Below are 18,939 nucleotides of genomic sequence, written 5' to 3' on the forward strand. Positions count from 1 at the left end.
TGAAATCCTGATCAGAAAAAAGCACGATCTGTGGGGCACATATTCCAACTACCATAAATTCTTATCTCACTTGAAGAGTGCATATAGGGAACTCCAGACAATAAGTTCTGCCAGTCTGATAGGGAGGCAAGATAGAATTTCTCTTTAGAACTCCGTAAATGTTCCTTTTTTGATTTTTTTTCTTCATTTTTTTTATGCATACTGCTGCCACTATAAGCAATGTCATTCATTGTCCCAGGAAAAAAGCAATAATTAATATTCTCACAATCATTTTCCATAGAGTTAATTTTCAAGATGAAACAGTTTGGAAGTAAAACTTTATTTTGAGGAAGATCGAATGTTCAGCTAACAACACCAAGGTGCCTGAACCAAGAATGACTTAACAAACTATTCCTTATAACAAGCTAAGTTGTTTACACTGCCCAAGGGAATATGGAAGGGCTGTATTGCTCAGACTTTTCAGGCTGTTACATGAGTTAATAAATCTGTGATCTCTGTAAATAACTCATTGGTCACGATGGTATAGTGGGTGTCTATACTAAGGCACCAATTGCAAGGACTTTTTTGTCTCCTATGGGAGGTATTAATGGCCATTGACATGACACAACCACAAATACTAGGTTTTTCACTCATTTTTCAGTTTTTGACTTCAGCCCTCTTAAGGTAATAGATATGTGGGAGTTTAAGAAATTCTTCTGTTCCTGTTAAAATAATTCTAGTTCCTGAAGGTCAGCTAAGAGATCTGTACTGGTGGAAGGATTCTACTTTAAATTGTTGCTCATATTATGGCAAACCTTTTCTACATCACACATGCAGAGTAATTCCTGGTTATCTGTGGGTAACACAAGCCCCATAGCTGCTATTAAAATTGCATTAAATTAAAAGCTTATATCTTGAATTATTTCTGTACTGGTTTTGGTTGGCATAGAGTTAAATTTCTCTACAGTAGCTAGTATGGGGCTATGTTTTTGATACAGGAGTGAAAATAGTATTGATAATACAGGGATGTTTTAGCTGTCCCTGGGCAGTACTTACACACAGCCAAGGCATTTTTTGTTTCCCACACCATCTGACCAGCAAGGAGGTTAAGGATACACAAGAATTTGGGTGAGGATAGCCAGGACAGCTGACCCCAGCTGACCAAGAGATATTCTAGACCTTATCAAATCATGCTCAGCAGTAAAGATTGAATGGATGTTTGCCAGGACTGCCATGGCCAGGGGACTGGCTGGGAATCAATGGGAGGGTGGTGAGCAATTGTTTTTGTTACATCACTTGTTGTTCTTGGGTTTGGTTTGTTTTCTTCCCCCTCTCATTTTTTTTCAAAATCTCTTTTTTAATTATTTAGCTGACACTATCTCAACCCATAATTTTTTCATTTTTACCTTTCCAATTCTTTCCCTTTGGGTGCAGGGGCAAATATGCAGCTGTGTGGAGCTGAGGTGCAGGCCAGTGTTAAACTAACACCATCCTAGGAGCTTTGTCCTAGGACTTGCATATCAAGTATCATGATGTGAAATACTCTGGCTTTTTAAACCCACTGTTGATTCACTGTGCTTACGTGCCCTTTCTGGCCTTCTGCCTTTGAGAAGCAATACCTCCTTCTGTAATGACACTATAGTAAGTACCACATCTCCCTTTAGGTATAAGGACTGCTAGGACTCTTATTAGCCATGAAGGTATATCATTCTAAGAGGACATGGATAGCTGGCTGTTTAGACTGCAAGTCTAAAACATGTCCTGAGATCAAGGATTAATGGTAGCTGGGATAGCACAATAGTTATGGAAGACTAGAAAAAATTTAAGTCATTTGAGATATCTAACTTGAAAACAAGGTAAAAATGAACTTCTGTATGGTGAGATATCCACATCCAAGGAAAGCATCTCCAGCCCATAAACCAAGAGGTTTTGTGTAGCTGACACATCTTCAAGCTAGCCTTTACTCAGGAAGCTTACCTGGCTCTTGCAGTATACAATTAGCCACCCACAACCTTTTGCATCATACCATTATTTCTTCACCTGTCCAGCATAACAGCACTGACACTTTATATACCCACAATAATCAAGAGTCAAAAATCTGTGCTTCTTCAAGCTCTCACCTGCTGGAGCCAGACTGATTTTCTGGAGTTGAAAAGATTCTGAAAGAAAAATAATTACTTCTGCACCTTTTGTAATTGCAGGTAGCTGCTAGGATTCCTTCCAAGAAAAATACAGTTATTCTGCTATGTATAAGCTGTTTTCTTGAAGAGCAGAAAGTAAAACTTGTTCTTACATGGACTGAGCACTGCCAGCATCATCTGGTTTTGCAGTGGAGGAAGAAATTCCTCTTTCAGTATTTCAGTTCTCCTTCTGATCAGTCATAGGCACTATGTTACATACTAGACAATTTGAGTCAGGGAATGTGGTTCTTCTGGAGGTTCTTAACTTCTTTAGAGTTTTATTTTCATTCTGTATTATGATTCCTAATTTTAGTGAAAAGTTCTTTGGAGAATTATAAAATCAGACTGGAAGACAAATAATATGAGAAAAAAGAAAATCATCAGAAGTAACTATTTTTCTGTCTAAAATTATTTTGTCCCTCTCTTTCAATTTCCTTTACATGTGTGGTGCAAGAGTCCTTCTTTTGTATTACAATTGTACAGCCATAAGACAGGTTTTAGTACAGAATCTTCCATAAGAGTAATTGGTAGTAACAGTATATGTAATGTAGGATGCAGGCATTTCATAAATTGGTTCCCTAAAGCACAGGTTTTATTGCTGGTATTATTTTTGTGAACATGCCATTCCTGTCCCTGCTGCTCTGATGCTAATGGTTGTAAAGAAATTGTAAACTAAACCAGTATTATTTTTAAAGCTTTCTCTACTTCATTTTCACCTACTTACAGTAGAGTTGGCCCACTGTGCACTCCCAGAAACGCATCATCATCGATAACTTTGAGATATTTGTTCTTGTGCAGATAGCTGAAGGAACAAACAAAATACAGTGATTTGGAAGTGGTTATCCACAGGTTACTGAAGATCTCAAATTTACTTGCCTGCACAGATTTACAAAAGCAGTATGTATAAAGGCCATCCATTCCCAACCACATATTGAAGCACAATCAGTTACTTCATTTTCTGGGTACCAAAGAAACAAAATACACATTTTCCATTTTGAAAAGCAATTAAATTCCTCAACAAATAGTTTATTTTGCTAATTTATTTATTGTCTTTGTTCCAAATTTTTTCTCTCACTGTCATACACATAAGGGCACATGCATACACAGTGTATCTTCAAGTACATATGTATGAGGATGAGGTGAAATAGTTTTGTTTTCTTTCGTCAGAATGGGTGTGGGGAATTTACATGATGGAACACATAATGAACAAATAGGAAAACAACAATTTCCTCCATGTTGTGAGTTCAATAAAATTTTTAAATGCTTTAAAATCTTCATAGTTATGTGGAGGTTTCTATATACAGGCCAAAAGTTAAGATCGAAGTTTTGTTATAAGAAGAGCAAGGAAAGAGTAGGATGTTTGGTACCCCATTATAAACATTTACAAGCTAGCTCATGATGTAGCTAGTAAGATAGAAAGTGCAATAGGATGGTGGTGACAATTGATGTCAGAGAGTGTCTGTGAAGTTCACAGAGTCACAGAACATTCTGAGTTGGAAGGGATCCGCAAGGATCACCACAATCCAACTTCCTTCCCTGCAAAGAACAGCCCCAAGAGTCACATCATGTGCCTGAGAGTGTTGTCTAAACACTTGGAACTCTGTCATGCTGGTGCTGTGACCACTTCCCTGGGGAGCCAATTCCCGTGCCCAGCCATTCTCTGGGTGAGAAGAACCTTTTTATAATACCCAACCTAAACCTCTATGACACAACTTCAGGTCCTGTCACTGGGTACCACAGAGAAGAAATCGGTGTCTTTCTCTTCTCTTTCCCTCAGGAGAAAGTTGTAACTGCAATGAGGTCTCCCCTCAGTCTCCTCCAGGCTCAACAGACCAAGTGATCTCAGCTGCTCCTCACATGTCCCCTAAAGGCCCTTCACTATCCAGCCCTCCTTTGGACACTCTCTAGTAAGTTTAATATCTTTCTTATATTGTGACCAGAACTGCTGACAGTGAGGCCACACCAGGGCAGAGCAGGACAATCTCTTCCAGTGCCCAGCTGGCAAGACATAGTGTGAAAAAAGTTAAGTAAAGATTCTAATCCTGTCCTGGTTGAAGTCATTGGCAAATTTTTCATAACATTCATTGGATATAAGCTTATATTGATCACCGTAGTGAGAAATGAGAAATAAATGCACTTCATCTGGGTTACACAACAGAAAGTCTTAGGGAGCCAAATAATGCTTCTGGCATGTTATTCATTGGACATTACTCATGCCTTAAGCTTTGTTTCTTACAGAGGAAAATAGTTTACATCACCTTCTCAGCTGTTTGAAATAAGCTTTCATTCTTTATAAATACATTCTAGCATCACCTGGTGTTTTCTGAGAACTGATTTTCATATTCTGTAAATGGCACACTATAGTTGTGAATATTCCCTTTAGTGTGCAAATTTCATTATGATTTTGTCTTCAAAATGAATACAAAAATTAAAACCAGAGCAACAGTTAAGAATTAATCCAAGATTTCGACATCTAGGTTGTAGTGTTGAAGGACATAAAAACCTGCTTAACTGAATAAAACCTGTCTGTTTTAGTAACTAGACACTATTATACAATCAGTTAATTGCTTGTCCAATTTTGAAATATTTTCCGCTGATGTTTGAGTACTATAGTGACTAATAAACCTGAAATATAATAGCTGATATGCCTGATAAAATCTTCAAAGTTACAAATAGAAACAGCTAGAGACTTTGGGAAGTACAGAACCATGTGTTACTAAGGAGGGGCTGTGGTGTTAGCTGCCAGTTTTCACATCAATGAGTCAGGCCCATCAGAATGTACAATTTCCTGATGCTAATTGGTTTCAGTTGTTTAAGCCCTTTTATTTCAATAGGTACTGATTTTAAATTGAAAGAATAAGGCTTTGGTAAATACTAATTTGACAAGGAAAGCTTATATAGAGTCAGTTCCTTCTGAAAGCACCATTAGTCGTGTTCTTACTGATAGCTAAATGATACAGAATGTCATTTAAATTTCCTGCAGAAGAGAAAACCACAACAGTGATATCAACATGTCTAAACAAATCGTAATAGTTTTAGAAATCACATGGTTGATGTGTAATATCTAGCCTCAGTGGGGACACTAGAATAATTGTAATTTTGGAGAGTTTGTGGATGGCAATCAGATACACATGAATACCACGGTGCAAACTGCAGGAAATCTGGAGTAGTAAGTGAGGAATCTGGAGTGGGAGATGCTGATGGTTTTGTAGTGCTGTAAGTAAATGAAGGCCCTTTTTCATGTTTTTCAATCCAGTCAGAGCAGTAAAACAGCTATACTTGTATCTAACATTCTCTATGGAGTCAGGGTCCGGGGTAAGTGAGAAGAATATTGCATTAAGCCTCAACCACAGCAGAAAACACCATGACTGCAGGATGCTGAGCAGGACCCTCTGAGGGCACAAAAGACTAACAGGACATTTCAAGTGCTATGTAAAACAAATGTATCCAGCTGGATAATGACATGAAAGTTAAAGAAAGGGAGAACAGGCAAAAAAAGATGCATTGGTAAGGGGGTAGTACTAAGGATGCATCATATGCTTTTTCCACACAATTGTTTGTCTTAACTCTGAGCTGTGCCAAGCATTGTAAGTGAACCCTGAAAGTGTATACTAAAGTATATATATTCTTTTGGAGTTTATTTTTGTGATTAAATTTTGAGATCACACACTTTCCACTTCAGTAATTTAGATAGTTCTGTAAAATCTCATCACAAATGTATTTTGCCATTCACTGAAAATATCTTTTAAAAACTCTTCTTTCCTCACCAATTACCTTGCAGAAATAAACATTGATGCAGCAGCACTACTTTGCAGGAGTAATGCAGTTTATGGACTTTAATGATGGGTTAAGATTTCCAGTGTCAGGTGACTGCTTTTCAGTAAAAGTGTCATTCAGCCCTTCATCCCTGGTTCCTTACTTTCCTGCCCTTAGAAAACTTCTAAAGCAATACTATGGTTTGCTGTTAAGCACCAATCCTTGTTGGATGACAAGATCAACAAGGTAGTGCTATATCATACTATTCAGTATGATAATGGAAACCCTTTATCCGTAGTTTTTCACCTATACTTGCATTAATTTTTTTGGCTCCCTTTAATTACATAGGCATTTTAATACTATGAGAGTGATAGAAAGGCATAATGCATAGTAGAAGATAGACTCCGAGATTCCCAAAATGTCTTCTGATTTATGGATGGAACACAAAGTCTTTGAATAATTTGCCAAAAAATTATTATTGTTTTTGATTGTTTTTGTCCTTGAGATAATAATTCAGAACACATTCAAATTTCCCTCACCCTTTTTCTGTTAGTTTATTTTTACTCCTATTTTTGTTAAATTCAAATGCTCTTGGATCAGACCCAGAGAAAAACAGGTACTTCCTTCACTATACAGTGGTAGATAAACAGGAGTTGAAATTAGAAATGTCAAAATAGAGAAAATTAAATATTTGCCTCTTGCATTAACTTAATGCTGCTGCTAGAAACAACAAATCTCCAGGCTTGCACTTAGCAAAATTATACTTTATCCTGTCATATGGTAACTAAACTACTTCAGAAGATTAGTTTAGAAATTTAAGTGTAGTTTATCAAACAGATAAAAGCTTTAGCACTCATGTTCAGCTCCCTAGTTTGCCTTGTACATCTGGAGTGGTGCTCTGCTCCATGTCATATGATTTAATTTGGAGAAAAGTGTTTGTTGTAATAAACCATTTTTACTGCTGGTAGATAAACCCATGAACATAAGCCTAGTTACAGTTATTCTGTTGGTTGGTTATTGGTTTGTTTTTTTTTTTCTTTTTAAATTTGATTGACTAGTGCATCATAGCTAGTCTCTGGTAGGATTCACTTAGGATCATAAATCATAGAACATACCAGGTTGGAAGGGGCCCATAAGCATCATGGGGTCCAACTCCCTAGTCCTTGCAGGACAACGAAAAACAAAATTATGACTGGCCATCATTCAGATGCAGTTTGAACTCTGACAGTCTTGGTGCTGTGAGTGCTCCCCTGGGGAGCCTGTTCCAGTGACTGACAACCCTCTTGGTGAAGAACCTTCACCTAATGTCCAATTGAACTTGCCCTGATGCAGGTTCATTCTGTTCTTGTGTTCTATCACTGGTCACCAGAGAGAGATCAGCACCTGCCCCTCCACTGGCCCCCTTAAGGAAGCTGAGGGCTGCCACGAGATCTCCCCCTCATGCTCCCCTTCTCCAGGCTGAGCAAGTCAAGTTACCACAGCCACTCCTCATAAATCTTGCCCTCAAGGCCTTTCACCATCTTGACTGCTCTCCTTTGGACACACTTAAGGGTTTGATATCCTGCTTATATTGTGGCACCCAAACCAGCCCCCAGCACTGGAGGTGAGGCTGCTCCAGTGCAGAGCAGAGGGGACAATCCCCTCCCTTGCCCAGCTGGCCATGCTGTGCCTGATGCCCCCCAGGACAGGGTTGGCCCTCCTGGCTGCCAGGGCCCTGCCAGGGCTCATAAAAAGGCATAATTATCTTCCAAATTGTCTTAGAAAAGTTACAGATCAAACAAAGTTTTACTATGGCTTCAAACCAGAACAAAACTCACAATGGAATTACTTGCCATGATTTTATTTCTGAGCTATAAATATAAATACTAAATGAAAACACCCTGCAAGAGACATTAAGCAATGATACTGTTATTGCTGGCTGAAATTAACATCCTCTTTTTGCTCCCTAAAAGTAATTAAAATAAATACATATTTCAGAGCCTTAAATAAGCAGAGAAGTTTGGGCTTTTTTCTTCTGAAAGAAGAGAATTACGTGCTACTTACATAGCATCCAGATTTGTCCCATTGAAAGCATGGCCTTGTATACTGGTAAAACCATTATTGTAGAGTTTACTGCAAGCACAAAAGCAATTACATCAGTGTATTTTGGGCTGCTTCAATGCATGAATACCTAACATCTTATGCATCATTTTTCTTTGCAACACCATATTTATGGATAGGTTAATTTTAGTCTCTTGAGGAAGCAGTAGTTACTGTGCAAGGTCCAATAAATGCCCAAAAGCATCCTTGAGTGCACCTGAATCAAGGATACCATGTGGCAGGTGTGCCATCTTCTACCTCTTTTTACAGCAATGATAGACTAAACCACTTTCTATAATTTTCCCACACTTAAATAAAAGCAAGGAAACAAAATCCTGCTAGGACTGATTAAGGAAGGCTGAAAGAACTAACAACTAGCAAAAAAGGTCTGCTTTTACTGTCAGGCATGTCTTCAATTTTTAGAATTCATTATTTTACTCCCTTAGAGCAAAATAATTTTTTTTTTAGAATTTCTTTAGAATTCATCTGTTCACATTCTAATGCTTTTCCTCCCAGTTCAGGTCATAACTCAATTCAGTAATTTCACTCCCATCATCAGCCCTTTCTTGTTGCTCATGCTGACTGACCTGCATAACTGAACTTTATTTAACAATTTTCTTTCAAATATGACTCTTCTGATGTTTGCCATCCATTAGTTTATATGGTATGTACCACTCAGGTTGCAAAAAAAGTTAGACTCTGTTATAATCCTGCTGTAGCTTTACAGGGGGAGAACTTTGCAGACTTTCTCCTTTAATTTTTTTTTCAAATATAACCATTCACTGGCACTAGGGTCACAGAAAAACAAAACCACTTTAGTCAAGCCAGTTTTAAGAAAAGAGCAGGACTGATTCAAATAGCTGTCAAAGTACAGAATTCATGCAAACTAGAACATAGATACTGTCTGTCAGTGGTGCTTCTCTGTTGCAAACTGCTAGAGAGTAGGACAGGAATAATTTTATTTTTAAACATTTTGCCATATGCTTTATCAGAGAGGTAATTGCCTTGTGACTTAAACTGGAAGAACTTACAGGGTTAGAGATTCATTACAAAGCCCATGGAAAGCATTTGCAGGCACTGAAGTCATATAAGGATTATCTGCAATTTCACTGAAAAAGGAGACAAAATATCACAATCAAATATCTGCCCAACAGAGCACCTGGAGAACAGCTTTGTTATTAATTGTTCTCTGCCTTGATAATAGAAGTTTAAAACATAATTATTTAAATAAATTAATTTTAATGTATTTTAATATTACTATAAAATAAATAACATTGCCATATTTATTATATTGTAAATTTAAATTTACTTATTCAAATAAATAAGTTTAAAAGAATAACGTGTTTAGTTATATCTAAGGCCAGAAGATACATGTAGGATGAAGAATTGAGCATATTCCAGCATCCAGGAAGACACCTCATAAGGTAAATGGGTTTTGTAGTTCTGGTGAGGTGTGCCAAACCTGTGTGATAATAGTGGTTAATGGCACAGACAGGTCCCTGGTCTCATGATATAGTGAATTAGCAGAGTGAGTAAGCATTGGTGCAGTGTCAATTGAACAACCCATTTAGAGCTGAAATCCTGCTCTCTAAATTCAGTTATCAGATAATACATTATTCACGACAGAGGCATTTTACAGAAGTGCCTCTAGTACATCTCTTTCACTAGTGAGTGAAATAACTTACTGATTCTTCTCACCTCTTTTCCAAAGGAGTGTTTCACTACTCATTTCTTAAATACTTTTTTACTCCTACTCTACAGTCTTAATAAGTATTATGTATCTTCAGACCAAAATTCTGTTGTAACAAAAGGGAGAAAAAAAAAAAACGACCTAAAGAGATTTGCTATTACTAAACTGGAGAAAGGAGAGAGGAAAAAGCTGGTAGAAACAAAGGGCAGAGCAAAGTCTTTTATAGCCTTTTTTCTGATTTTTCCTGAATAATATTATAGTCTGGAAATGAAAATATTGTGCAAAGTTTTCTTTTTCTTCAGCTTGTGGATTAGGTATGGCCTAATAAGGCCCACACACAAAGTCCACGGGCTGAGAAGTCCTAACAGTTACCCATGTGCCAGAAATAACTTCATTCCTTTTCTGTGCTCCTTTTGTGCATATATATGTGCTAACACTGAACAGTAATACAGCTACTTTCATTCCAAGTAATTTTCACTGATAGGTGGTTCCCACCACAAGGTATTTGGGTTTGACGTTTTGCAGTTTGGTTCATTTTTTTCTAAATAAATGTTTACTTGTAAGTTGCTTGACCTCAAAGGCAAATAGTAATATAATGAATGGGTTTCCCCCAGCTATACCTTATTCATTATTTAGAAACCTATTATTTTTCAAGAGCACTTTTTTCTTGATGAAAGAAACAAAAAGTCTTTCATTGAATAGCAATATTTAGAAATATATATCATAGAACTGTCTTCCTTGAAAGTGCAGGTCTATTCTTTAAAAACTCTGTGCAGAATATAAGACCTATATTTATCTCTTGTTGGTTATCACTATCAAAAGAAGTATCAAGGCAGAAGTAAAACAAGGTTTGGCTTTCTGCCACTTAGGCACTGAGTTAGCTGGAAGTAAGAACACAGATGGTTGTATAGACTGCTTTGTTTCATCTAGCCTGTTCAATTCTTGGTTCTCTCTACCATGTAGAAGTAGATCTAAGCAGAGTTTTCAATCTAAGCTGAAGGAAGCCCTTCTGGTCTTTGAGAAACTCCCTATTAGTTCTTAAATTGTAGTTACACCTCACTCAGAGCTCTGACTGACTCAGGTTTCAATCTTGGAGGCCTACAGCCAAGGTGAATGTGTGTTAGAACAAAGCTTATCTCTGGTCTCAGAAGATCCTTGGAAGGGAAGATCTCATTGCTTCCCACAGGTCTACACTTTTTAGCAAAACAAGCAGCATTTCTCTGTTGCTCTAAGGTTCATCTTGCCAGTGGCAGACCATGAATGCAGTGGAAACTGACCCTTCTTGATGAAAAACACAACTTAGCAGCACTGAAACAAGGGCTGTGGTAGATCATCAATCATATGTTTGCAAATCACCTTCTAGCATAACACTCCTCATTTTTAGTTGCCTCTGCCCTAGCCCATCCAGCATTCAAGCCTCTTCCAGCTGACAACTGCTCCAATATAAGATTTCTAACTCCTCTCTGGGACCAAGAAATGACCAAGATACTTTTACATTCTGTCAGCCTGTAAGTCTTCTTCTCAGCTAGTCTTTCTTCTCAGCTTGATGACAACCCAAAATTCTAACTTAGATTAACACAGTTGGATGTTGTCTGTCCTTTTTAAATAGCAAGAAATTCCTGCTTATTTTAGAGTTCAAAGCAGAAGGCTTCATTTCTGAAATACCTTTAAGGATAATAGTGGGAGACCTCCTTGTCCCAATTTGCATTCCCATTCTTTCTTCAAGAAATTGTTCTTTGGTTTGCTTCACCATGCCAGCCCAAATTTGCTAGAAGAATTTCGATAGGATGACTTGATGTTAGCAGGATGTACACCAGCTCAGGTCCCATGTATTACACTATTTTGACTTCATATTAATTCAGGTATTGTCCAGCCATTGCAGAACCAAGAACAAAATAAAAGCAAAGGGCCTAGAGAAGTTGTGTATCATGAATGTGCTGTGTGTCCATGTCTCTAACTCGGGTCAAATGTATAGCACTATGTGACCTGGCATTTTCCAGATTTGATGCTAATGATCATTGAAATATTGAGGAAAACAGCTTTGTCAGACTTAAATGATACTTTTCTCAAAATCAGAAACCTTCATTATACATTTTCATGTGGTCTGAGGATGGCAATATTCTAAGCAGCTGTGGGGACAGATACTTACAGCAAAAAGTTCACATCAAATGAATAGATTTTGTTGAGGTCTGGAAATATTTTGAGTCCAGTATTAAAAATACCACTGGAAGAGAGGAGAAACAGAAAGAATTACTGCATCACTGAACAACAATAAGCAATGTATTTGAAGTGTTCAACAGGGCAGGATGGTTATTTCATCCTCTCTATTGTCAATTAGTTCATTTATAATCAACTGTCCAAAACAGAAGGATGAAAAATATAAAATATTTGAAATACCAGACTTATGATGAATTATAGAATCTAAAAAATGAGAACACAGACTAATAAGACAGCCAGGCAGATTTGCAGAGGGAAACATTTTGTGAGATTGATAGGAAGAAAATAATTGAAACTCTGGTTTATTTTAATTTGAGAGATTAAGACTGCTTCAGTTAATAGTCTGGACCCCTGAATCCTCTATCTTTTATTGAGGCTAAGAGCTGTTCATATAGCTGTAAAAGGGGAAACCGTCTTAAAATGTGAAATACTTAAAGCCTCTTCTTTATGAACTCCTGTAGAGTGAAAATAATTGTAGTTCTCAATTTTTAAATCTATTCTCCTGAAACTGAATTTTTTGCTACTTTCTTTTTTATTGCTTTCACATCTATAAAAAAAACCCTGGACAAATCTTTCTTCCTTGCCACTGCCCCCACCACATACAGGCAGAGACCTTGCTTCCAAATATTACTCAAAATCCCAGAAGTTTCTTTAGAAAATCATGGGAAATTTTCAGGATTTGTTCCTGCCATAGAGGTTATATGAAATCATGTATCTGTATGTGAGCTTTTCATATTTGGCTGACAGGTATGCTTTAAAACCCTGTGTAAATGTCTAGTAAATACTAAAGATATGTATATATTTGTTGTGTCCCTTCTTCTCACTATTTCCTACAAAAATAGAGTAAGACAGTACTTATCATAAGAAAAGAGCTAGCTGTGGAATTTTTCCAAGGAATAGTAGTGTATTCTAGATATTTAATGGATAAGACAAATGGGAAAACTACTGATGAATTTGTGAACATGTTTTCCTTTCTCACAAAAGTAGTGAGGATTCCAACCCCTACCCTTGCTGGCTTTCTGTCATTAGAATAAAGCAACAAGGAAAAACATGGCAATCAGTTCCAAAATCAAATGCAAACTAACAAAACTGCTATAATGTAAAGAGTCATCTGTGAGATTTAAGTACCAATTTGTTACAGGTACTAAATACTTACAGGTATTTCAAAAGTGGAAGGTTCTTAAAAGCATCTGGATCTATGTAATCCAAGTTTCTAAGATTTCGAATTTCACTGTAAAAGGGAGAAACATTGATAATTAATATTTAATAACTTATCACAACAGAAATCAGCAATGTTAAAAGGAAATTTCAGGGACCTAATTTCTGCAATAAGGTTTTTTACTGGCCAGCACTAGCTCAAGACCAGAGCAATCTTACAATGATGCCCTATCATCTGGATAGGGGCCATCCTGGGGACTGGCCTTTTGAAGCACGGGGGTAAGAAGTACTTAAAATTTGATTATGGATCTTTTGTCTGCATGGTCCTAAAATCAAAATAAATACCCTGTGGTAATTGCTATTACTTTGAACATGGTCTGCAAAGTTAGGTAAAAAGAAGAAAAGTAAAACCTTCAGTATTTGTATATAATAATCTTATCAAATTAAAAAAATCTTATTACAACCATCTATGCACTTTATAATTTTATGTGCAATTTTTCTGTTTACTTTCTTCATCTGCCTGACAGTATTTCGTATTATTTTTTCCTGTGTCTTTTACAGAACTCATCAAGAGATGAGTACAGTACTGCTACTGTAGTGCTACATTCAACTATTCTCTACATCTGTTACCTACTTTGAACTGTAGCTGTGTTTCTGTATTTAAAAGAAATCCTCTCAGTGTCAGTTTCTTGCTTCTCTCTGATTATTTTGTTAGTTATGTAGCTATCACATTCCCAACAGTGGAATTTGCTTCATAAACACTAACTGACATGCTTTTTCCATCACTGACTGCTTTCAAAATATTGGACTCATTGGGCTTCCTGGCCTGATACTCCTCTGTGGACCAAGCATATTCCAGGGAAAGAGAGTCTTCAGCTCAGCCTTTAGCCTGGAAATGGATAATGTAGTATCAAAGAGTCATCAGGTTTCAGTTTGTTGCTATTCATAGTATCCTGCGTAAATTGTTTGGATGAGGGTACTGGAAATAAGAATTTAAAATCAGCAGATGGTACTAAAATTTAAAGAACAAAATAACAGAATGAGATACAATTTTGATTTATTAAGTAATTGGGCCATGAGAGGACATTTGCTGATTAAAAAGGGCAAATAAAAAACTAATTAATCTGGGAATAAAATATTTTAAACAGCCAGATGAGACAGCACAGTAATGAGAGAAAATCTTAAATAATGTGAGGAAATTAATATGATTGAACTAAACATTGGGAAAAGGTTTATATCCCTGCTGTTCAGTTTTCTTGAACTGGTAATGTTTGGATTAAAAAAGGAAGTATGGTTTAAGATAAACTGTATTTATACTTGCATTTCATCCTACACTTTATATTACAGAAGTGTGTTAAAGCCCAAAAGGAAGAAAAGGGCCCTTGTGGAGCAGACAGACAGGCTTAGAAGTGTCTAGTCAAAATAGATGAGAGAGGTATAAAAATAAAAGGTGAGGATGGAAATTCGATTTTCCCTACTTCTAGTCCAGTCAAATGAGCCTCCTGTATTTGACTGGCCTGAATACGTGGCCTCTCATTTTATCTGGGTGAAAAAGAGACAGATCTTGCGTGCTGTGGATAAATGTAGGTAACACCAAAACGACCATGACAACACAGCTGAAGTGCAAAGAGTAGATTTATTCCATCATCGTGCTGGCTGGAGGATTCAAAAAAAGCAAGTAGAGACATAGCCTGGTATGGGCAAAACACAGTGAGGCCTGAGTCCTGCCTTACATATCAAAGGGGGCCTGGAACATGTGCAAATCTTCACCAGGCTGTGTTTTACAATCTCAGCACTTCTTATCTCCTTTCCCTGCTTACAAAGAGGCCCCAAGCCTCTAATAAGAATGCTTTTAAGTCTTTCACAGTTTTCTGTTATCTTGTGAGAAAATTTCACTTCTTTAGTAGACAAAAAGCAACCCAAACAAACAAAAATACATTAATTCTCTGACACTGTTTTCTAACACCTCCCCAGTGCAAGATTAGTCTTTGAATGAAAACAATTCTAATCAAATTTATCTTTCTCTCTTCTTGTCAGTCTTCTCTTTTCCAACCCTTTCCTCCCCACAGATCTTCAGATTAATTTCCATTCATGAACTGTGCTGCTTTCCTTGTTTTAAATACTCAAACATCATTAGTCTTAGAGTGCTGGAAGAAATTCCTTCTTAAAATCACAGATTTAAAGGATATCTATTGCTCCATTGATATTAGGGCCTATGAAGTTAGGCCCATAAGGAGGAAAGATATTTGAAAAGTTCCAATCTCATCAATTAACAGGAAAAACTGCATTTCACAATTTCTTTTACAGTAATCAGTAATATACTCAAAGGTGTATAAATGTTATATGATCCTAATTTTCAAACTGTTATCAAAAGACTTCTGTGGTTTAAAGATTAATCCCAAAAGGTCCATAAAAGTAGAAGAGCAAGCTGATTATTAGTAAATTCATTAAGCTGGGTTTGCACTTTTATCATTTATCTTCTGTGAATTGGTGAGTTGAAAATATTGAAACTTATCAACTTAAAAAGTGATGGTTCTTTGAAAAGGAGGTCTAGGAAAACTGTTAGTAGTTTAAGGTGCCTAAAATGCAGATAAAGCCTAGTAAGCTGGTTCCCAGATATCTAAGTGTCTATGAGAGCTGATTTTAAATTACTTTTGCAATGCAACTTTGACACAATCTACAAACAGAATAATCGTGGCGTACAGCTTTGTTACAATTCTGAGTCCTTCTGGGCATTAAGTGCTTTTAAGATATAAGAAAATTTGAGACAGTTAGTGGGTATTTTTGTTGACCATTGATGTAACAAGGCAAAAGGTGCTGTGAACAAACATTTCGCTTGACAGTCTTAACTAAAATTACTTAGAGATGCTCATAAAAAAAAGGATGCTGCTACTTAGCCACAAGCTAAGAGAGCTATTTGTGAAGTATTTACAAAAGTCCTCAAAGTTGCTTTACAAACTCTACTTTATTCTTGGAAGTACAGAAACCATTTAAAAACTGGGTTATTTGTGCTTTAAAGACACTTGATGTTTGAAATTTTAGTTCTGGCACTCAGACTAGGGATTAAAAATGTACTAGGTCCACAATCAAATCACCACCTGTCTGTCCAAGAACAGCAATTCACTTTTCCTTTTTAATGAAAATACACAAAAAGCTATCACATCAAGAATGGATGTGCAGAGAAAGTCACTTGATGTTAAAAGACATGTGTCAAGACTTACAAATAACTATGAACTTATGTTTAGTTGAAAAGCTATAACTACTTTCAAATCCAAGTGAATCTAAAAATGAAACTAATAGTAAGAACTATTCAAATATTAGGCTAATTAATTAATTAATTGAGACTTAGGTTTGCCACCTAACTTTTCAGAAAGGTTAATATGCTACTTAAAATTCTATCTGAATTTGGCAACATTAAAAAAAGCACAAACATGTACATATTTAAGTGGAATCTAAATTTCATTTACTAGACATGTTTTTCATACCTGCCTTGCAATATTGATACATTCTTGAGTCTATTTAAGCTCAGAATTCAGAAATCACAAATCTGGCTTTAGAGTAGCAATATAACTATGTTATGCTGAGATACCTACAAAGACTAAGGATATCCAGGTCAGCAGTTGTGAAATGTTTTAAATAAGCTTTTTTCATTCTCTTGTAGTAACCTGGGCCTCCCTCTGTACCTTCTGAGACTTACTTTGTCTGTAGCTACCCTAGCTTCTCTCACCTGTACATCTATGTCCATGTTTTATTCTCCTGCAGCCAAACCATCCATGGTATTTCATCTGCATGCATCTGTTTAAGCCTTTGCACTACTGGAACCAGAAAACTGGCTTAGACTCCCAACAGTCTACTCCCTACCTCCAGACTGCAGATTTTAACAAGTTTTTTTGCACAGCACTTTTCTCAGCTCTGAAATTCACTGCAGGTACACAGCATTGCCCACAGATCTCTTCATTCTTCCTCTCCAGTTGTCTCTCTCTCCTTCCTGCAGCGCTGTATCCCATGGCCTGGCATCACCAGCTGTCCCAGTGAAGTGCAGCCCTGGCCCAGAGGATGTGGGGCTGCCCTGGCCCTTGGCTCCATCTCACTGCAGAGCTGGAGAGTGGTCCCCCACCAGCTCTCCAAATGACGTCACATGTATGAGGGCAAGCCACTTAACCATAACCTTTGGCCTTGTTCCCAAATGCTGAGAGGGCTTTTTATGTGGTTGTATAAGAGGAAAATGCTTTACGAGTTAGGAGAAGAGAGTAGAGAGAGACCAGGGGAGGGTGAGCCAGGACACAGAGAAAGGAGGAAAAGAAAGAATGAATTTTTCTGAGGTTCTATTTGCATGAATGTTTCCCTGAGAAACAGAGACCTAATTACAACAGGTTTTTATTTTATTTAGTGTAATGTTACCAAGCTTCAGCTCTACTAGGAAGGCAACTTCACAGAGAAAATGCTTGCTAATCAGACCCTTTCACAATTACATTTACAAAATAGACATACTTATGTAATTGTATGAGAGAGACAGTTTTGAATCTGTAAACAGACATGTTTGAAAAAGGTAAATACAAAAAGAAGAAACAAGAAACCATTGTGAGACCAATTTAACACAATCGAGGAGAAAAAAAAACAGCAAAAGCTTGTTTCTTATTTACATCTTCATAGAGTGGAAATTTTGCCATTAATTACCAGCAAAATGAGATGTGGCTTATTAAAATACAGCAGATGATCCATGTCCTGAGTTTGGAGAAGTTGCTCAGTATTTGTAAAGGCATGGATGCATAAAAATATGATCTGTGCTTAAAGAGCTGAGGTCTGCTTTATTCTGAAGGAATAAAAAGTGAGGACAGAGGCACATGAACCAAATAAGGACTGAGAAAATGTGTTGCTGAAGATCAAAGCTGAAGTGCACTAACAAGCTTGGCAGACAGATCATGATGAACACAGGATGCCTATTCACATAATACTTGGCTTAAAGCAAAGCATTAGTTCCTCTCTTCCATAAACACTGAATTTTCTCTTAAGAAGTTCTTATGTCCAAAAACAAATGTTTTGAGAATGAAACTGTGTGTATAAGTTTCAGTTAGGGTAAAAAGATTATTTACATAAAGCTGCACTTTATGGAAGTTCAAAGAAAACCAAGCTGTAAAAATAAAACTCTGTGAAATTACTTTTCCAAACTTAATCTCAACCTCCTTTAAAATACTTTGTGATAATCTTAACCTAGTATTATTTTAGCAATAATACTTTAAAATACTATGTAAATGGAGAACATTAAATTATGCATAGCACAAGATACAAATTTATCCCTCTATAATCCTGTTGTTTGGAAAGTAAATCAAACTTGACAGTGATAGGCTTTAACAAATCAGGAGTTATGGAAAGAATTCATAAAAATTATCAAATATAAAAATTGCTTTCTTTCACAGCTTATATGCAACTTTCTAACTTGCCAGATGCCTGGATGTTCCCTGATTAAATCATAAAACAATGTAAGTGCCTTACTTCCAAACAGATTTTATAAACCTGTTAAGCACTCTTGACTGAGTGCTTGACTGATAGAGTTGACTGATATCTTGACTGATAGAGGTGGCCCTTCTTTGTGGCCTATCTGCAAAGACTTGGCGTTTTCCTGTAACTTTTGTGAGCAGAGTTCTGATATCTTGTCCTGGGTAGTAATTTTGGCTCTTGTGCAGAAAAAAAAATTATATCTTGTATGTCTGTGAACAGTTTCTCTTTTGGCAGTGCTTTGCAAGAATTCTAAGGGGTCCCACATTATCATACCCTTGTATAGTGGAGCAGGAACATTCCCTCCATGTCTTCCCCACAGCCTGTGTCAGAGGTGACATGAGAGTGAGTTCAGCCTGTGAACTCTGCTGACTCCTGCACACA

The 18,939-nt window shown here is 36.9% G+C and overlaps 1 protein-coding gene across 3 annotated transcripts in view; it reads right to left on the bottom strand.

Moving 5' to 3' along the window:
* Nucleotides 1-18,939, bottom strand: part of TSHR (thyroid stimulating hormone receptor) — a gene marked incomplete at both ends in the record, with an annotated part of 40,679 nt that overhangs the window by 6,604 nt on the left and 15,136 nt on the right. For all 3 annotated transcript variants that reach the window (XM_083864161.1, XM_083864160.1, XM_083864159.1), the window contains 5 exons: nt 2,884-2,961; nt 7,959-8,027; nt 9,026-9,103; nt 11,834-11,908; nt 13,058-13,132. In XM_083864161.1, the coding sequence (XP_083720287.1) occupies nt 2,884-2,961; nt 7,959-8,027; nt 9,026-9,103; nt 11,834-11,908; nt 13,058-13,132 (375 nt within the window). The remainder of the gene's footprint in view (nt 1-2,883; nt 2,962-7,958; nt 8,028-9,025; nt 9,104-11,833; nt 11,909-13,057; nt 13,133-18,939) is intronic.

The sequence above is a fragment of the Zosterops lateralis genome (genome assembly GCF_965231275.1).
Source record: "Zosterops lateralis genome assembly, chromosome: 6".
Lineage (NCBI taxonomy): Eukaryota > Metazoa > Chordata > Aves > Passeriformes > Zosteropidae > Zosterops > Zosterops lateralis.